Below are 18,783 nucleotides of genomic sequence, written 5' to 3'. Positions count from 1 at the left end.
TTGCTGCCAAGTGTAAAGGATGCGATGGAGAGACAATAAAAATATTGCTGCCGATTCCTTGGCAGCATACGTGAACACTTGTGCTTTTTACAACTGTAATGCGGCAATGGGTGGGGATGGGGCCAGCTTTGAATGTAACGCCCATGGAAGCTGCTGAGTAGGCTGAATGAGGTCTCAGCCCCAGAAAGTTGCTACTCCTGGTGAGAATCCTGATTAGGAAAGAGCATGACTTTCAGATTGTGGTGGAAATATCTAGGTTTCTGTCTTGGAAACTATGGAACCCCCATCTCCAGATCTTCCTGACCTGCATAAGTGACGTCCTCTTACCTATGAATGTTGTCGCTGCTGCCTTGCTTGAAGATGGTGTTGCGTCCTCTGCCTTGCAATAACACAACACCCCTCAGAATTAGAATCACCTGACCTTCCGTCTTGACCAGCAGAAAGGTAATTCACTTACAGTATTAGCAAGATATAAGTATAAGAGGGTGGGGAAGGAAAGGAACTGGACCCCAGGAAACATCAGGCTTTGGGAAAGACACAGATACAGAAGCCAGAGAAAATGGACCAATCTGAGGCTGTGGACTGATGTGGTGGAAGTAAGGGCACACAGGGAACTGTGTTGATGAGAGCACGCTCCATGGATTGAACATCCTGTCAAGGGCTGGTCTGCCCAGAAGAGCTTGGGATCCCGAGGTCTTCTCTGGGCAGTTCTAGCAAATTCTTGATCCCTAATGGATGCCTACTTCACATGTGCTGATGGGAAACAAGTCAGGTTTATCTAACAACCAGAAACACAGAGGACCACCCAACAACTAAACACATCACATGCTGAAACCACCCCACCACATTAGAATGATCAGAGGAGGGAGGAGGTACCAGGCATTGGGAGCAGATGTGTGATGGCTCCTGAGTGAGCACAAGCTCCAGGTTTTCTGGTGTGAACACTGACACTGAGAAACTCACATATAAGTCTAGCCCTCAAAGTGACAACAGCATTAAGAAAGCAGGAACTTTGGGCTGGGGAGATGGTTCAGTGGATAAAGTGCTTATTGTGCTAGCCTGAGGATCTGAGTTTGGATCCTTAGCACTCACATACAAACTGGGTGTGGTGGTGTGAGTCTATAATCCCAGTGCTGGGGAGGCAGAGGCAGGAGGGTCTCTGGGGCCTCCTGTAGTCAAATCAGCGAGCTCCAGATTCAGTGAGACACTGTCTGAAAAAAATGAGGTGGAGAGCAACTGAGGGAGACACTTAACATTGACCGTTGGCCTCCACACATGTGTGCATGCAAGTGTGCCCACATACATACCGGCATGCATACACACGTGTGCACACACACAATATATCCAAAGAATTTGAGAGAAAAATGAACTTAATCTGACTATGGTATTCAGAGGAAGGCTTCTGGGATGTGATCAATATTAGACAAATGGAGTCACCATCCGTGAACCCTGGTGGATATATAAGAAGCAGCAAGGGTAGAAGGGACACACAAGCTTATTCTCCATCTTCTGGGTTTCTGCTAACCGTAGATACATACCAGATGCAACCTCCACCTTGAGTCTTCAGAATCATTAGCTAAAATATACCTATCTTCTTTACAATGTTACCTGCCTTGAACATTTCATTGTAATGAAATTTGGACTCATATACTTAACAACTGGAGTTTGTTGTCAAACAAATTGTCTTTATTTGGTGAAATTTCTGGGTGCTACTCCAACCTTAATGGGGGGCGTCTTTCTTCTAACCCCATGAGAGATGGAACACCCCTCACCTCCCTCAGCTGTGACATCCTTGCTCCAAGTCAGATCCAGACAGGAACCAAATGGCTATGGCTGTCCCAAGTGTGAAGATGTGGTGCCTGTGTTATGGTGGGAAGGGCTAGGCTGGTCCCCATGCCTACTGGAGGAGGGAAGCTGGGAGGCTGGTAGTAGAAAGGCTAATGGTGGATCAGCCTACCTGGAGGGAGTGAGTGCCCCCTGCAGCGTGGCTTAGGCACTACTGGCAGTTCTTCCGGCAGAGGGGGAGCTGCTTCATTGATGAGGTGGCTTCTCCTCATGGAAGTCACAGACTCAACACATCTGCCAGACCTTCATGTCCCCATCCAGTGTTTTGCAACCACCCAGGGATAAGGCCCAGGACTTAATGATTTGTTAACAATCGCTTGGGGAGACACAGCCCTTCACCAGCATCACATTTACCAGCAACTCCAAACACAGCTGTGGTCTGTGGACCACCACTCCCAGCAGCCAACTCCTAGGTGGGCCTGGCTACCACCATAGGAGGGAAGAAGGACACAGTCCCCCCCAGTCAGCCTTAGAGGACTGGCTTTTTTGTCTTGGACGTCACAGACAGCTTAAAATTGTTATGGAAAAACATTTTATTACACACGTTCAACTTGCTTCCAATGAAATGATTAATTTTTCATGTATAATGGCATCTGATGTTTGTCTTCTGTTCTTTTTTTTTCTTTCATAACCAGCACCAAAAAGTAAAACAAAAAATACCATGGGTACAGTACATAATGTAAGGTAACTAGTGGGAAATATATACATTTGACTTTGAAATGGAAAACAGCAATGTGTTCCTGTGTTCTGATAGATCAAGCCACAGTGAACTGAGAAAAGTTCATTTTTGCACCAATAAGAATAGCACCATAAGATTGTGAGACGCTAGTGAATAACACATCTGTGTAATCACAAAGGTACAGTACTTGATTGACAGTGCAGGGTTTACACAGAAACACCACTGTTGTGATCATATAGAGCCTCAACAGCTCTGTGCAAAGTGGAACAAAAGTTATCATGGTCTCATGGCTGACGCCCTAACCAGAGGCAGGCTGGTGGATTTCAAAGTGACAATGCCAGCATGTGCTAAGAGAGCTCAGGAAGCTCTCAGGTACATGGGGAAACACTGAGCTGCTTAATACTAATGCAATCAACTATGTCTATTCTGAGGGCATGGGGCTCCTGCAGAAGTCCTGTGGGCTGGTCAGGGGTGGGTCAGCAGTACCAGGGAAAGGGTCCACCCATGGGCATGTGCATGTGCTCATGCTTGCTTGGCCTGGGTAGACCCCTGAGGACCAGCAAGGAAAGCTGAGTGGCAGCCATAGCTAGTTGCCCCAGGTCTACTTTTTGGTTCCAAAAATTTTTTTGGTGAACTAATAGTGCATGTTGGGCCGGTAAAAATTGATCTGCACTCAGATCCCTGAAATCTGTGGATTTGTTGGAAGCAGGATGGGGGATCTGCTAGTGGCCAGGCCTCAGCTTGGGAGCACAGTGTTTTGCACAGGCCTGGGGTGACAGCTAGCTTGTTACTGTGCAGGTGATCTACTTCATCCTGACATTCTCTCAGAGCACCTAAGGAGGTTTCTCAACGCTCCTTGTCGATTCGAATGGAACCAAACAAATGTCCTGCCATCCCTACCACTTCTCTGTCATGAACTAGTGAAAAGTTTAGAAAAGAGCAACCAAAGAAACAAAGACAGAAACAGCACCAATAAGTCAAGAAGTACTTGGAAATGATTCCATGGAAACTGGCCCGTGTGAGAGCATCTGTCTGGAAACCAGGGAGGAGAAGATGGGCTTTTCATGGAAAATTTTCAGGACACAAGCAGTCATGAACCACCCACCAAGATGGCAAGCAAATCCAGTCTCCTGAGATGGTGGGGCCTGCCATCTACTGTGCTCTCAAAGAGGCCACTGGTCACTTCTCCGGGCTTCTGGAGATGGAAGAGTTCTGTGATGAGGGTGGGGGAGGGGTGAGTGGATGGAAGAAGGAAGGACTTTTATCCTTCTGAGCCTCATCCTTGCCATGCCACGGTGGGTTAATGACGACAGCTGCAATGATTAAGGTCCCATGAGGTCTAGGTTAGGACATACAGTGATTTCAGCCGGGTGGTGTTCCTCTATAGGGCCTGGCACAACAGACTGGAGGAGAACTGCCTTGTGTTCAGATGCCAGTCAGACTTTTCCCTGTACATCCCCAGGACTGAGCCCTGTCCTCAGATGTCCTAAATTCAATCTTAACTTCAGATGAAAGGACAAGGTCAATGGAGAACTATTTGTCCAAGCTGAAGTAGGTGTAAGGTGCAAAGCTTTATGGAGTGCTGTGTAGAGTGGATGCCCCAGGAAGTGGAGCAAGAGCTTGTGAGTGCACCTTCATATCAGGAGGCCATGCCATTGCCACATGAGCATATGTCTAGTTTCACAGCACCTTGAAGAAAAGCCCTCCTGTTTTTATAGGAGAGTTCTGAAAAACAGATGCCTCTTCAAACCCAGCCTGTGTGGAATGTTATCCCCACATGGGTGATGGGCAGAACTGTGTGGCATCAATATTTTTGTTGTTCTCTTCAGATTTAAACTCTTGGGAACAAGTCTTACTAGGCAAGGCCTAGGATGTTGAGAATATGTTGTAAGAGATGGGCAGAGAGCTGAAGTCTTGATTCTTATGATCCTGGGAAGGCAGATGAAGGAGAGTGCCAACTCTGGCAGCCCAGCCCTCTCCAGAAAAGCCATTCGCAGAGGCTGGTCCACACCCCTCCTTCCAGCTGTGGCACTGATGGCTTTCAGGATAACCTCTTCTAATACAGGATGTTTCATTTTCAGGACATTCCCACCAAGATACATCAAGTCCTAGGAATTCAAATGTCACAAGGAAGCTAGGACAAAAGCACCAAACAATATGTGTTTGTTTCTTTCCCTCCCCCCCTTCTCTCTCCAGTTGTCCCCCTTTGAGGTACATGGAACTTTTGGAGTTATTTGTCTTGTGATGCTTGTGTTTTCTCCTTATGGCAGGAAGCCATCTAGTAACTGATTATAACATATTATGGACAAAGCACTAATGGCCATGACAAGTCCACTCACAAGCCCCTTGTGAATAGATTCTTGAGACAGCCTTGCTGGGGGCACAGAGGAGTGCTTCAGGAAGCTATAGGCCTGGTTGCTTTTGGGAAGGGTAGATGTTCTCCACTCACTAAATGTCAGGCCTCATACCTTGAGTCCCAGCATGGGGTCGGGTGTCATGAGCTTGGTGGTGAAGGTGGCTGGCTCATCTTGTTTGCATAGAAGTCCCTACAGGTTTGGCAGCAGCGCTGGTACCACCGCATGTCCTGGCAGAGATCCTTCTCTCGGATAACCCGGCAATACACCGTCCACTGGTCACGTGTGCATTTGTAGGTCAGAGCAGCTAAGAGAACAGTTTAAAGAGAATGCCTGGGGTTAGGGAAACTATGGGAATGGCATGACCAGTGCCATGGACTGACCTGTGGTCATGTGGGGTTCCCTCACTCTCCTGCACATCAGCCTTGCATGGACTGATGGACTATGTCCCTCCCAGAGCACAGTAATTGTCACTTTCTGCTAAAGATTCGACTCTCTCTCTAACACAGTCACTTGAGCATGGTGGTCTGGCTACCTTTTCATAGCAGAGGGCACTGGCCACCTTTTTCCTGAGTGTGATGGCATTCACTGGTTGTCACAGAGCATAACATTTCTGTTGGCATTTATAAAACAGAGTGACATGGAGCTGTGGACATCAAAGAATCCACAAAAGCATGGTGTCAAAGTACACATAGGTAGTCCATGTCTCCTTCAGGGTCTGGGTAATGGACAGAAAGTCTTGCTTACAAGTGATCCCTGGAAGATACTGAGTTCATGCTTGTCAAATCTAGTCACCTCTGCAAGTTCAAAGGCTTTCCCCTACCCCAAATAGAGTTGCTTACAGAGACCCTTCATGAATTTGTTAGGGAGATAGACTTGAGTACCACCATATTTCCTAGGGACTGACCCTTCCTTCCTTCCTTCCTTCCTTCCTTCCTTCCTTCCTTCCTTCCTTCCTTCCTTCCTTCCTTCCTTCCTTCTTTCCCTCTTTCCCTCCCTCCCTCTCTCCTTCCCTCCTTCTCCCTTAACTTCTCTTTTTACCCCCCAATCTCTTTATTTTGAAACAGGGTCTCATGTCTCTCAAACTCCCCATGAAACTAAGCATGATCTTGAACTTCTGGTTCTCCTTCCTCTACCTCCTGAGTGCTAGGATTATAGGCTGGTGCCATTATGACTGGTTTATGCAGTTCTGAGTGTCAAACCCAGGGCTTCGTTCAAGCATGCTTAGGAAAGCTTTTTTAATTTTATTTTTTTTTTTATTTTTTGAGGCAGGGACTCACTCTAGCCCAGGCTAACCTGGAATTCACTACGTAGTCTCAGGCTGGCCTTGAATTCAAGGCGATCCTCCTACCTCTGCCTCCCAAGTGCTGGGATTAAAGGTGTGCGCCTCCACACCTAGCAAGGAAAGTTTTTTACTAACTGAGCTCCATCTCTAGTCCTCCCCCCTACACCGGGAGGGGAGTTCTATTTGGAAAAGCAGAACTTGTTAAGAGGAATCCTTATATAGATAGTGAATGTCCTTCTCTTGTTATCCTTCCATTGCTCTGAGCCATGGACAGGTAGAAAGTCAATTTCTCAGCACTGAGGGTCTAACTGCTCACACAAAATCTGTAAGCTCTGCACCATGCCTGTGTGCACATCCAGGGACCACCTAAGGAGGAGACATGCATCATCACCAGGGCCTGTTGAATCTCTCCTTTTCCAGAAAGAAACACCCCTCTTCCCCCTCCTCCAACAGAAAAGTCTTGACAGGTGTTGCACAGCAAATTCCTGGGAACTAAAACATTCCTTCCTCAGGGGAAGATGGAGGCTCTGGACACCTAGGAGGTCAAGTCTGGGACAGCTGAAACTTAAAAGGTCACATGACCACACCCCAGGGTTACAGGGATGGTAAATAACTGTTGACCGCAGACTCTGACCTGTGCTGTGTAGTGGTGGAAACGTTCCCTCCTGGGCATGGGGAGGAGGGAAGGTCAGGAGACTTAAGACATCAACAAGTCTGGGAAAAAGGCTGCAAGATCCCTCCCCTAAGGGAGGAAAAGGAACCACGTTTGGAGCAGCCAGGCTGCCTGCAGGTAGTGCTGTGTGCCACTCTCCCACCTGCCCAGCTGAGCTGCGTGCAAGCTCAATAGTGTGTGGAGACTCACCCACCAGTGGACAGAGGAGGTACCCACAAGCCCTATGGTGTGCTTGCGAGATGCTGGGGTGGGCTCTCCTGTGATGCAGCTGCCTTTGTCATAATCAGCCCCTCACCCTTCTCTGAGGGTAACCCCAAGAAACTCAGTGTTAAACTAAAACTGGTTTTGGTGCAATTGTACTTTGGTCTCTCATCTGAGCCCTAGGTGGTAGCTGGACTCTCCCCAGGGCAGGTGTTCCAGAAACACCCTACTGTGCTGGGAGAGGGACTGAGGGAGATGCTCTAATGACCCAGGTGTCACTTTCTTGGCAATGAATGGAATTCCATCTCTGAATGCTCTTACCTTCTATAGACCTGGCCTAGGGCTCCAAGACGATGTCTTTCTGGCTTCCAACAAGCACTCTACTACCAGCAGGGACTCACAGGCCAGGGGACATGGTGTCAGAAACTAGGGCCAGGGGAAGTACTCACCTAGGCGGGGGGAGGTGATGGTGTTCACATTGATCTTGTCATTGCAGACCTCCTGGTGGCACTGTCTGTAGGCTGCTGGCTTTGAGAGAGTGGGACACTCGCTGCCGTGACGCCCGGTGACCTTATGCATGCACTGCACCACACGTGACTGAAGCCCCTTCCCACAGGTGGATGAGCACTGCCAGAGAAAAGGACAGCCCAAGCTGGGGGTCTGACGTGGACTTGTGGAGCTCAGATAATGGCTGACGTGTAGCTGCTCCTGGGCTTGGTTCCAGCATGCAGTTCCTATATGCCCACAGTGCCATCAGGGCAAGGATCCTGGCTGCCTGACAAAGGCTGCTTTTATGAGAAGTATAGATGGCATGTGGGTGTCCCCCAAAGCACATGACTCCCTACCCTCTTGTAGAGGAAGGAGAGGCTACAGAAACCTATATCTTGGATATGTAGCCTCCAGAACTGTGTTAACTAAATGTTATTCAAGTCACCCAGTCTGGAATTTTGTGATGGTAGCCGGAGCTAAGACACGCAACAATATGACTTCATCTGGCTTGTAGTTCACGTTCTGCCTCGGCTCCAAGAGGAGACCAGGGCTTTGTAGTTCCTGAGACAGTGGGCAAGTGGCCCAGTGCTGCCCAAGAGGGGCTCTGTCTTCTTGCCTAACCTTTGCCCAGTGCTAGACATGCAGGGGAGTCATTAATGAGTAGAGCTGGCTTCAAAATAAGTAAATAAAAGTGAAACCTTCCTCATACGTATATCTGAGTCATGGAGTAGTAGCCTTTGAGGCAAGTAGTGGTGATTTCTTTTTCTAAAAAATATTTTATTTACTTTCAAGTGGTGGGGGTGGAGAGAATATGGGCATGCCAGGGCCTTTAGCCACTGCAAATGAACACCAGATGCACATATCACTTTGTTCATCTCACTTTATGTGGATACTGAGGAACTGAACCCAGGTCATTAGGTATTGCAAGCAAGCACCTTAACCACTTACCCATCTCTCCAGCCCTCACATCCCTGGCAGCAGGAGGCAAAGTTTTTGCTCTATCAGGTTAAGGTGGTCCCCAGTTCCCAAGGAGTGGATCAAGGAGCTCTCTAGTCTTGGACTGTTTTGCTCCTGCTTCTCTTCATGTTTTAAAAATATAGTCAAGAACCACATCATGACATGTTAGTCAATGATGGGAAGCATATGATGGTCCATGAGATTCTAATGGAGCTGAAAAATTCACATCACTTCATGCTGTTGTAGCTATTGTAATATTACAGCACATTAATCCTGTGTTGCTGGTGATGCCAGTATAAACACCTAGTGCCCCACCACTTCTTGAAAACCACAGCACACAGAACTACATGCAACACAAAGTACTTGATATTGATAAATAAATGATATCACTGGTATGAAACACTGGCTATGTGTTTACTATACACGATCCTTTTCATGGTTGATTTAGAGTATACTCCTCCTTATAAAACTGTCACAAGCGCTGTCTTAAACAGCCCTCCACAACTTGTATTTAGGGTTACATGAAGAGACCAAGTGCAGAGACTAGCCTTGGTGATCTAGGTTTGTATATACTCTCTCCATGATGTTCTGCAAGGACCAAGTTCCCTAATGGAATGTTTCTGATTTTCTGCAAAGTGGAGTAGGACTATAGATCTCAGTAAGAAGCTGCCAGGTTGCTATGTCCTCTTCCCTAACCCTGCTCAATGAGCTTCTTGGCCCTTGCTCACTCTATCCAGAGCTCTTGGAACGGTCTCCACACCAAGTTGGTCTCCTCCCAAGTAGAGAACCACAGCCACGTGTGTACCTTCTCCATCTGGTGTCCCCAGTCTACACATGCCCCTGATTTATAGGGTTATGATAGGACTCTGCAAAACTTTAATATGACCCAGGTTGTGCACAATAGCCCAGCTGGAGTTAATAATGGTGCCTGGGATGAAGAGGAACAGCCCTATCCCTGGAAGGCTGCATGTGGTGAGAAAGCAAGGTGCTGTTTGAATGAGTGCTTCCTAGCGTCCTCTGCCTGGGGCCTGACCCACAGATTATGCTCCAGGGGCCTTTCTGGGAGCTTTGAGGAGTTACAGGCTCAAAGGAAGGCCTTGGTGGTATCACTGCGCTCAGGTGGGCATTGGCTACTCTCTTTCAAAAGGCTTCTGTGAGCAAGCAGGGGAATCCCTCTGCAGTCTTCGCTAACAAGCAGGATCATGTTGGGGTTTTCACTTTTTTAAGGTAAACATTCCAATGGAATGTTGCTTTGAAAGGGTCCCATCTTCAAATCACAGAAGAGGTAGGAAGCCACAAGCAGTTCCCAGGAGGGGCCCCCAGCATGTTCAAACCAGCCTGTGTTCTCTCTCTGACATGCAAGGCTGACTGGCCCCCCAGGCTTGGCATATCCCAAATTCCCTGTCAGAGGCTGCTTAGGGCCTGGAGAATTCACTGTGCATCCTTATTGCAGATTTCTGGGTTCTCTCCTCATCTCAGGAATCTGCACTGGGGCACATGGAGATCTGAAGAGTGCTGAGGGTAGTGGCTAAAGTCACATGAGGAGAAAAACCTTGAACATGGAACAGGCGCTTTAATAATGTGACTTTTGCCAGGGGTGAGGTGTTTTGGAGGAAGCGAGCATCTGCTGCATGGGGTTTTACCTGGTGAGCTTTAAAAAAATCTTGATATCCTAAACAAACAAACGAACAAAATCCAACTGTAGGGGAGGCCATGGATGTCACTGTTTATAGTTCTCCAGGTGGTAGCAGTAGGTAACTGAAACAGAGAGCCTCTAACTCAACCTGTGTTTCCACACAGTGTCGTGTGGAGAATGCAAAGAGCTTTTTTCTCCCTATGAAGTCATTGTATATTTATATCCAGCTATGGATAATCAAGCCAGAATGACATCCAGCTGCAACCTTGACTATGGAGTTTACATATGGGTGACAGGTATGCTCCGATGGAAGGGGGACGACTTCCCATCAAAATAATACTGTTTATGTGAGAACAAAACCTCTTAGAGTCCAGGGGCAGTGAGGAGTACTCTTAATTATGTTGCAGTCAAAGTACTGTTTGTGAAAATGCCACTCACTTGGATGACCTCAACCAGCGTTCATTATGGATCTTATGAAGATAGCCCAGGGGTTAATAAATACAGAAAAGACCAAAAAAAAAAAGTTAGCTGTGTTTTCCTAAAGATAGGATTTTCTATTTGAAAAAAGCATGGTGTAACTTAAAGGGGTTTGAAGATCACAATAGAAAGCAATCTCATAAGAGGTTGAGAGTGAGTCCACTCAAACAAGGTGGATGACGTGGAAGGTCACTCCAAGGCTGGGCAGTCAGACCAGCGCAGAGAGAAACTGCATCACTGCAGTGCCATGAAATGCAGAACTGTGCTGTACAGGAACGCCTCTGGAGCTGCACACTTACTCACAAGGGCAAGACCCCAGTGAAGCCAGCTGGCGAGGCGCATGCGTCTTAGGAGCTAGAGATGATGGCATTGATGTGACAAATACCAGGTTGCACCATACAGAAACACTGTTTGACCAGACCAAGGCAGCAATTTCATGAGGTCCAATTCTAGAGTAAAGCAATATTATGATGCCTAAAATCAGCTGTCTTTCTAGACAAGATTGGGTGCATTCAGGGTGGTGTGTGTGCAGACAGATGTCCTTCTGAGGTACAATTGTAAGTAACTGAGTTAATAAGTAGCTGCATTAACAAGTTGCTTATTTTCAGTAGACATGTGACTCATCTGTGGAAGACATCATTACCATGATAGGTTGTGATACATAAATTGTTCATATAATTGTGAACATACCCTGATTCCTGAGAAAGTGGAATTACCTTTAATCCCAGCACTTGGGAGGCAGAGGTAGGAGGATTGCAATGAGTTGAAGGCCACCCTGAGACTACATAGTGAATTCCAGGTCAGCCTGGGCTAGAGTGAAACCCTACTTTGAAAAACAAAACAAAACAAAAACCCTGAATCTTATTTTTGGGACTGTTTGATGTGGGTGAGGCCTGCTTTTGTAAAGAGGGATATAAGTGCTGACACACAGCAACACAGATCTTTACTTGGACATCAGCTATGGCACCTGCAGCAGTAGATGGACCCAGAGGGACTCTGAAGACTGCAAGTTTTGGTTTCATTCACTAAGAATGGGTAGCAGCACCCATGCCATCTGCAGTGTGCAGTTGGAGGGACTGTGCCTCTCCTGAGCTTCCTCTCGGGATTCCACAGCAACGTGGGACCTTCTGCAACACACTCAGATTGACATTGGCCACTGAGCTTGAGAGAGGGGAGGGTCTTGCCTAAGATCATGTGGGGGGGGGTTCCAAGGTGGGCAGGTAGTTTTCTTGGACTAGGCCAGATCAGGATGACCCTTTAAAGGGAGGGACCTAAGGATAATCCTCTACCACACCCTCATCATGCCTATCCCAGAGGTCCTGGCCTATCTCATCTCGCCCTGCCTGCTTCCCTTGCGGGATTAAGCCTTTGCCATTTTCACCCAATCTGACCTGCCAGGGTGGGAAGGGATGATTTTTTCTTTTTATTACTGTCTTCACTTTTAATCTGTTTGAAAGCATGCGCCTCTTTTTAAATCCCTTTTCACATTTTTGTTGTTGAAATCCATGTTCATTTACATGGATTCCTGGACTGCACTGGGTACTTCCCTTCTCCCCCAATCTTCCCTTCCTCAGCCCTTTATCTGAATAACATGTGGTATTTAAAAAATCATTTTTCTTAAGTCTGGAACTGTCAATTCATTGGTTATTTTTCAGATACAGACACAGGACTTGGGGTTCTAGGAAGCACCCCAGAACCCCAAAATTATCCATTACAGTCAGTGAAAGGTTAAAGGATAGGACCCAGCTGTTTCATCCCACAGGCCAACATTTACCATATGAATTAGATGTTGCCCTGGATGGGTCTCTGATTAGAAGCCAGGAAACCAAACACTGGGTGCCCATGTCCATTATTAGCACTTTCACCTTTCTATGAGTTCTTAGAATGGGGTCTCCAAAGTTGTTCAACAGGAGTGTCTGTTTTCATTACTCGCCACAGCCCCAATGAGACAAAAATAGGGTCTGCATTTGATTACCTAGGAAAGGTGTAAATCCAAATTCCACTGACAACCTTTTGGTGCAAGCAGCTGGTGGCCTACCTTCCAAACTGGTGGCATTTTCATTTGAGTAGAGATGATACTGGGCCTAAGCCTAGCTAAACTCCACACAGCAAATGCTGTTGACCAGAGCTTTGTTGGGAAGGCTGTTGGGGTGCAGAGCACTGGGGCAGTGGTAGGAGATGCCTGTATCCTGTAGCCTATAGGGGTCTGGGATAGTCTTCAACAAGCATGAAAGTGCTGTTGTAATTCACAAGAGCAAAGGCATGGCTAAGTGAAAGGAGCAGGCCAGGAAGGCCTGGAACCGGAGATGTACACTGAGTGCCTGGCTTCCTCTGCCGCTCTCCTGGGCTCCTCTGCTGTCACCAGGCCCTCTGCAGGCAGGCAAGGACTGGATCCCAAGCAGCTAGATCCCCAGGAGTACAAATCGAGGCTGCCTTGGCCTTAAAGACAAAATAATTCCAAAGTTTGGAGGGCTGCTTTTGCACAGCACCCTCCTGGGACCCGAGCTGACTCTCTTGCCTTACAGACAGGCACTCTCAGTGAATTCCATCTCTGAGGCCTCCCAGGGCCCCAGCTTTAATTAAACAGTGATAAGAAGAGAGTATCTCCTGAGAGCATCGAATTTTGCCCCAAGCCTCACTGTGAAGCCATTTTTTCAGGCTTTTACAACCTAAGCAAACAGATCAGGTCTTGTTTGAGGGCTCTCTCATGGATGAGCACTTTTTTTTCCAAGTGGCTCATTCCATCAGCATTTAACAGGGCTTCTCCAGGCTCAGTTAACTGAGACAGGAGTGAGGCGGTCATAAATTCATCAGAAAGCTCCCAGCCAGACAGCCTGAAGTAAGCTATCACACCCCTTCCTGCTGTCCCTGCCTGATGACCTGGGAGTCCCTGCACCCTTCTGTGGCCCCTCCCTTGATAGGAAGGGAGAATCAAAGACACTGGGGTAGAGGTGCCTGGAAGAGCAATAGTGACAAACATTTTATGGGGCTGGAGTTGCAGCCAAGTGGAAGAGCGCTTGTCTAGCCTGTGTGAGGTTCCTCCTGACAGCACCACCAGGAAAATAAAAGGGTTCAGACCAACAGAGGGAAGTGGGAGATTCAATGCTTTGGTGTAAATTACAAAGTAAATGTGAGACTATGAGACAGAGATTCCCTCTAGGTAATAGAGTTCCCTGCAAAAGAGGAGGAAAGCCCCACTGTTTCTCAGACCCATGTGAATAAGACTCTGCCTTTGGCTTCTTTTGAAAAACAATACTTCTAACAACCATAGCAGCAGTAGTCATAGAACCGAGCCCATCTTCTGCAGGTCCACCTGGTGCCTGGCTTAGATGTTCTAGTTAGTTCTTATACTAGGAACCACTGTGGCCGGGACAGTGCTTGGAACAGACTAGGTGCTCAAAAAGTGTATCTGCAGGGGATGCAGGGAGAAAGGCAGGTGGGTGTCAGAGTATGCTCCCCAGGCCCTGCCTCCATGGCCACACCAACCCAGCAGGGAGCAGCCAGGCCACTGCTGCCTGGGCCCTCCCCCATGACACCTTACAAGACACCGGGGATTCCTTTCCTTTTCTCTCCTGCTACAACCAGGACTATAAGCACTAGATCCCAATGGGATGTTTGCAGGATTAGCTAAAGGAGACAGTAAGAATCTCATGGGGAGAATGCCATCCTAAGGGAGCTCTGCTTCTGGTAGAAAGGGCCCACGCTGGTCTTCCTGCCTATACTGGAGCTGACTGGGTTTAAGTACAGTTAGAATGACTGGACCCCTGAAGGTAAAAAGGGCAGGACAGTTTGCACTCGCTAGAAATCAAAGATGATCTGACTTCTAGGTCTTGCCTGGTTCCCTTGACCTGCTTTTCCACAACCAGGAACTCTCCTGGGAGGGAGGTCTTTCATAGGATTTAAACATTGTGGTTGGTCAAGTTCAGCCCCTGGAACTTGGCCTCAAGGCTAACCTTTTCTTGAGACAGCCCCTAACCCTAACCAACCAGCTGACCCTCTGGTTGACCTAAGCTGGAAGACAGCCCACCATTTTAATGGTCTCTGGCTACTTGGGAACTTCCAGCTGTGGGCGAGGTTTTCCCTGGGCTGGCCCAGCCCTTACTCTCCTCATAGGCTCCTTTACCCCCTTTAGCTCCCCACATTTCAAGGACTCCCTGAACTTTCTTTTCTCTCTTTTCTTTCCATGGTTTTTCCAGGCCTTCCATGTGGGATCTCTAGCCATGTGGGTGCCTTTCCTTGGCTCTGTATATCCCAAAATAATATAATAATTTAATGATTCTCCTTATCAGTCTTTTATATTTGATTCTTTGATTAAAATTAGAAACAAACCTAGGGTTTGGAGTTCAAGGATTTTTCTGGACCTGAGTACCCTGTTATAGTTGGTGACCATGAAGGAACTACCTTGAGAAGGAAAATTATGATAAAATTATTATATTCTGGGAGAAAATGGGAAGCACATTTTCCGGCTATGAGCATGACTTGGAGCATTTCTACTGCTTCCCTCCACTTGTGGGCAAACTGGTTTGCTTTCTCTTCTTGCTGGAGGTTAAGATCCACTACCACTGGCTGAGCTGAGGGGAACAATCGGTGTGTGGCATTGGCAGTGGCCAGACAGGCCGACGGACCTCCCTGTCTGCCTGCGTAGGACTCTACGCCACAGCCTCTCCTCACCAGGCCACACATTGGCTTCTCCAGTGGCCCTGCTCCACCCTGCTGGGACTGTGAGCCTGGCTGAAATGTGCGCTGTTTTCTGAGGCCAAACTGGGATGGCGCCAGGTGGGGCTCTTCTCTAAAGGTGACAACTTTTGAAGGAAGATCCACTTGGTTGAGCTTCGCTGACCCCCAGCTGGGCTTAACAGAGCTGAATTCCTCCAGAGCTTGGGGGCTTGTTCTGCAGAGCCGAGGAGCGGCCTCATGGCCACATGGTGGTTCAGGAACCAAAGGTGGTGGGCCAGAATGGCTTCTAGGTTTTCTTTTTCCCTTTTTATATTACAAGCCACTGCCACAAGACACATGGTTGGCTGTAGGGGGTAGGAGGATGGAGCTTCAACTCCTGTCCTGGGCTCTGCCCCTCCTGCAGCACCGTCCTCTGCTCTGCCCAGTTCCATTGGAGACATGAGGCCACACCTCTGGAATGGAGTGGGCCGCCAACCCGAAACTGCAGGCCACCTCAACGAGGGGGAGACTGAAACTGGCCCAGCCAAGCCCCAGGCTTAGGCGCTTGGCTGGAAAGGTTTCTTCAACAGGCCTACGTCTCTAACACAGGCCTGCAGCTGTGACAACTGGGTCGGGGAGATAACCAAGCGGTTTCTCAAGAAATACAGGGACACAGCGGGAAAGACATGCCTGATGGTGCTCGCTAGCTGCCGTGATTTTCTGCCAAAGTGCTCTATGACAAATATACCTTTACATTACTGTAAATCATTTCTTCATACAGGTATCATAGAAAGTAACATGAGCTAGGCCTGGTTGCCTATTATCCTAGCTACTTGGAAAGCTGAGACAGGAGGATTACCAATTCAAGGCTCCAATGTGATAGCCTGACCTTAAATTGCTTGGTAAAAATTAGCACATAATTTTAATTGATGTTTTCCAAATTACTTAATGATTAAAAACAACTTGTAAATAATTGTATCTGATATTTTCTCTTTTGTTTAAGCTTTAAATAAATAAGGTGTTATTGATAGACACCTTTTGGTTTCTTTATTATGGCTTTCCTAATCCAAATAGTCCAACAGATCTTTCCTGAAGTTGTTTTTTTTTTTTTTTAAATTTTTATTTTTTTATGAGAGAAAATGAGGGTGGGAGAGAGAATTTGCATGCCAGGGCCTCCAGTCACTGCAACTGAATTCCAGACAGGTGTGCCAACTTGTGTGCATGCTCAACCTTGCACATGCATCGCCTTATGTGTCTGGCTTACATGAGATCTGGGGAGTCAAACATGGGTCCTTAGGCTTCGCAGGCAAGTGCCTTAACTGCTAAGCCATCTTTCCAGCCCTCTCCTGATGTTTTTGTTTGCTTTGATTTATTTCAATTTTTTGTTTTTTTGTCTTTAAAGGTCAGATTTAACTAAAGCCTACAGTGAGCTAACATTTTATATAAACATGCCGTAATTTATTATATAATATCCTAAATAAAATTACTGAGTTTATGTTCTAGGTCAACTTCAACCTATATAGAGGATTACTGAAAACAACAACATTCTCTATGAGGTGGTGGCTCATAAGTTGCCAGGTATTTTAAAAGACTTTAATGTCCTGTTACTTAAAAAGAGGATGTAACTGACCTGAGTTGCAGGACAGCCTGCCTCAAGACAAAAACAAAAATTTGCCTTAGTTGTTATTTTTCTTTCCTTTCCTTTTCTTTCTCCTTCCTTCCTTCCTTCCTCCTTTCTCCTTTCTTCTTTCCTTCCTTTCTTCTTCCCTCCCTCCCTCCCTCCCTCCCTCCCTCCCTCCTTTCTTTCTTTCTTTCTTTCTCTCTCTCTCTCAGGCAAGCCCAGTACACTTTTTTTATGTGCATGTGCATGCATGCACACGAGAGTTAGAATTGGTGCACCAGGGCCTCCAGCTACTCTAATTGAACTGCACGTGCATGCGCCACCTCGTGCGTGTACTTGTGTCACCTTGTGTCTGGCTTACGTGGGACTTAGAGAGTTGAACATAGGTCCTCAGGCTTCACAGGCAAGTGCCTTAATCACTGAGCCATCTGTCCAGCCCTGCCTTAGTTACTGTTACTAAAATAATTTCCAAGTGTGTTAGCCAGAGGTATTGATCAAGATTATCCCCCAAACAGTCATTATGTTTTGCCTGTATTCATAGGCCTGTAACTTTAAAAAAATGTATTTCATGGAGTTTATTAGCAGGAGATGTCTCAAATCAATGGGTTATATAGAACTTATATATATAATAAGACGAGTCTGGTAGTCAGGTAGAGATTTTTGGTGGCATAAATAATGGCATCTTAAATTTGTGCTCAGGCTATTTCTCTACAAATTTTCAATAATAAGATGGTTCATTAACTCTTTGAAGTTAAACTACTTCTTTGTCAATGAGCAATGAGATTAATCAACTTGGTGTATGTTGAGCACTGCCAGGCACAGGCTGGAGCCTTCAGGAGAGGGGCCTGAGATGCCAGGCACAGCTAAGGATCCCCAGGGCTACAGGAGGCCACACCCTCTCCAAGCCCAGCACACCTGGATTTAGGCTTTGCCCATGGCCCTGTGATCTTTGGCCAGTTGCCTAGGAAACTCCTTATCAGCCAGCACCCTTGACACAGCCCATCCCCTGTGACCCTCTTCCTGCCACTATGTAGCTCACCTGACTCCCCACATGCTGGAATGAATGTCCGAAGCCAGCTGGGTGTCAGCGTGCCTTGTTATGACAGGGAAAGTTTGGAGGCCATCAGTGTGGGGTGGAAGCTGGGGTGAGGTTGGTAATAATTCCTGAAGGTTTGAGGGGTGTTTCCTGCATATCAGAGGAGAATATCTCTGGTTGCTAATTGGAAGCCAGTGGGATAGGATGTTCTGAATCCCCTTGTCTTGGGCTTGAGAGAGGATCCCGTAGGCATCTGCTAGCAACCTTTGAACCCACCGATCCCCTTAGGACCCTCTTCCTGCTCTCAATTGCTTATCAACCATTACCCTGAAAAATAAAACAAGCTGTTCACTAAGAATGCCTCCTGAAAGTGGTTCTTTCGTCATGCTCAGGCCGCTCAGACCCTGCTCACCACACTTGCCTGGATGCCTTCGGGAAACCACGGCCCTGAGAATCCAGTGACCCACAGGTGTAGTCTCTCTTAATAGTCTTATAAGAAAGACAGGTTAATTATGGTTGAGATGATATGACTTAAGGAACTGGGAAGAAAATTTTTAATGTTGGACATAAAATTCTTATTAAAAATGCTTTTTGAGTGGAACTTAGATCAAAATGCTAAAATATGTGGATGAAGGTGTGCATATGTAGAAAGGATTCAGGAGATCTAAAAAGACCAAATTTTGCCCAAAATTAATTTCCTTTTATAAGGAACAAAAAGCTAATTTTCAGGCAAAACATAGACAAACACCATGCATAAAATTAAGGATTTTTTTTCAACTGTTTACATATTCTTAAAGAGGCTCTAGACATTTTGTATAGCTTACATTAGACATAGGTGATGTCTTTGGTAGGTCACAAAGTCATAAGCTCAGAT

General features: G+C 46.9%; 1 protein-coding gene across 2 annotated transcripts in view; it reads right to left on the bottom strand.

Annotated features, from left to right (window-relative positions):
* Nucleotides 1-2,360: 2,360 nt before the first annotated feature.
* Nucleotides 2,361-18,783, bottom strand: part of Adamts17 (ADAM metallopeptidase with thrombospondin type 1 motif 17) — a 335,608-nt gene continuing 319,185 nt past the window's right edge. Inside the window, exons 22-24 of one of the 2 annotated variants that reach the window (XM_045144993.1) lie at nt 7,487-7,664; nt 4,993-5,185; nt 2,361-4,632 (exon numbers count right to left, since the gene is read on the bottom strand). In XM_045144993.1, the coding sequence (XP_045000928.1) occupies nt 5,019-5,185; nt 7,487-7,664 (345 nt within the window). In that variant the 3' untranslated portion in view covers nt 2,361-4,632; nt 4,993-5,018. Of the gene's footprint in view, nt 5,186-7,486; nt 7,665-18,783 lie in introns of both variants that reach the window. The other variant, XM_045144992.1, reaches the window with a different exon arrangement.

The sequence above is a fragment of the Jaculus jaculus genome, chromosome 3 (genome assembly GCF_020740685.1).
Source record: "Jaculus jaculus isolate mJacJac1 chromosome 3, mJacJac1.mat.Y.cur, whole genome shotgun sequence".
NCBI lineage: Eukaryota > Metazoa > Chordata > Mammalia > Rodentia > Dipodidae > Jaculus > Jaculus jaculus.
This window is presented reverse-complemented; position numbering and strand designations above follow the sequence as displayed.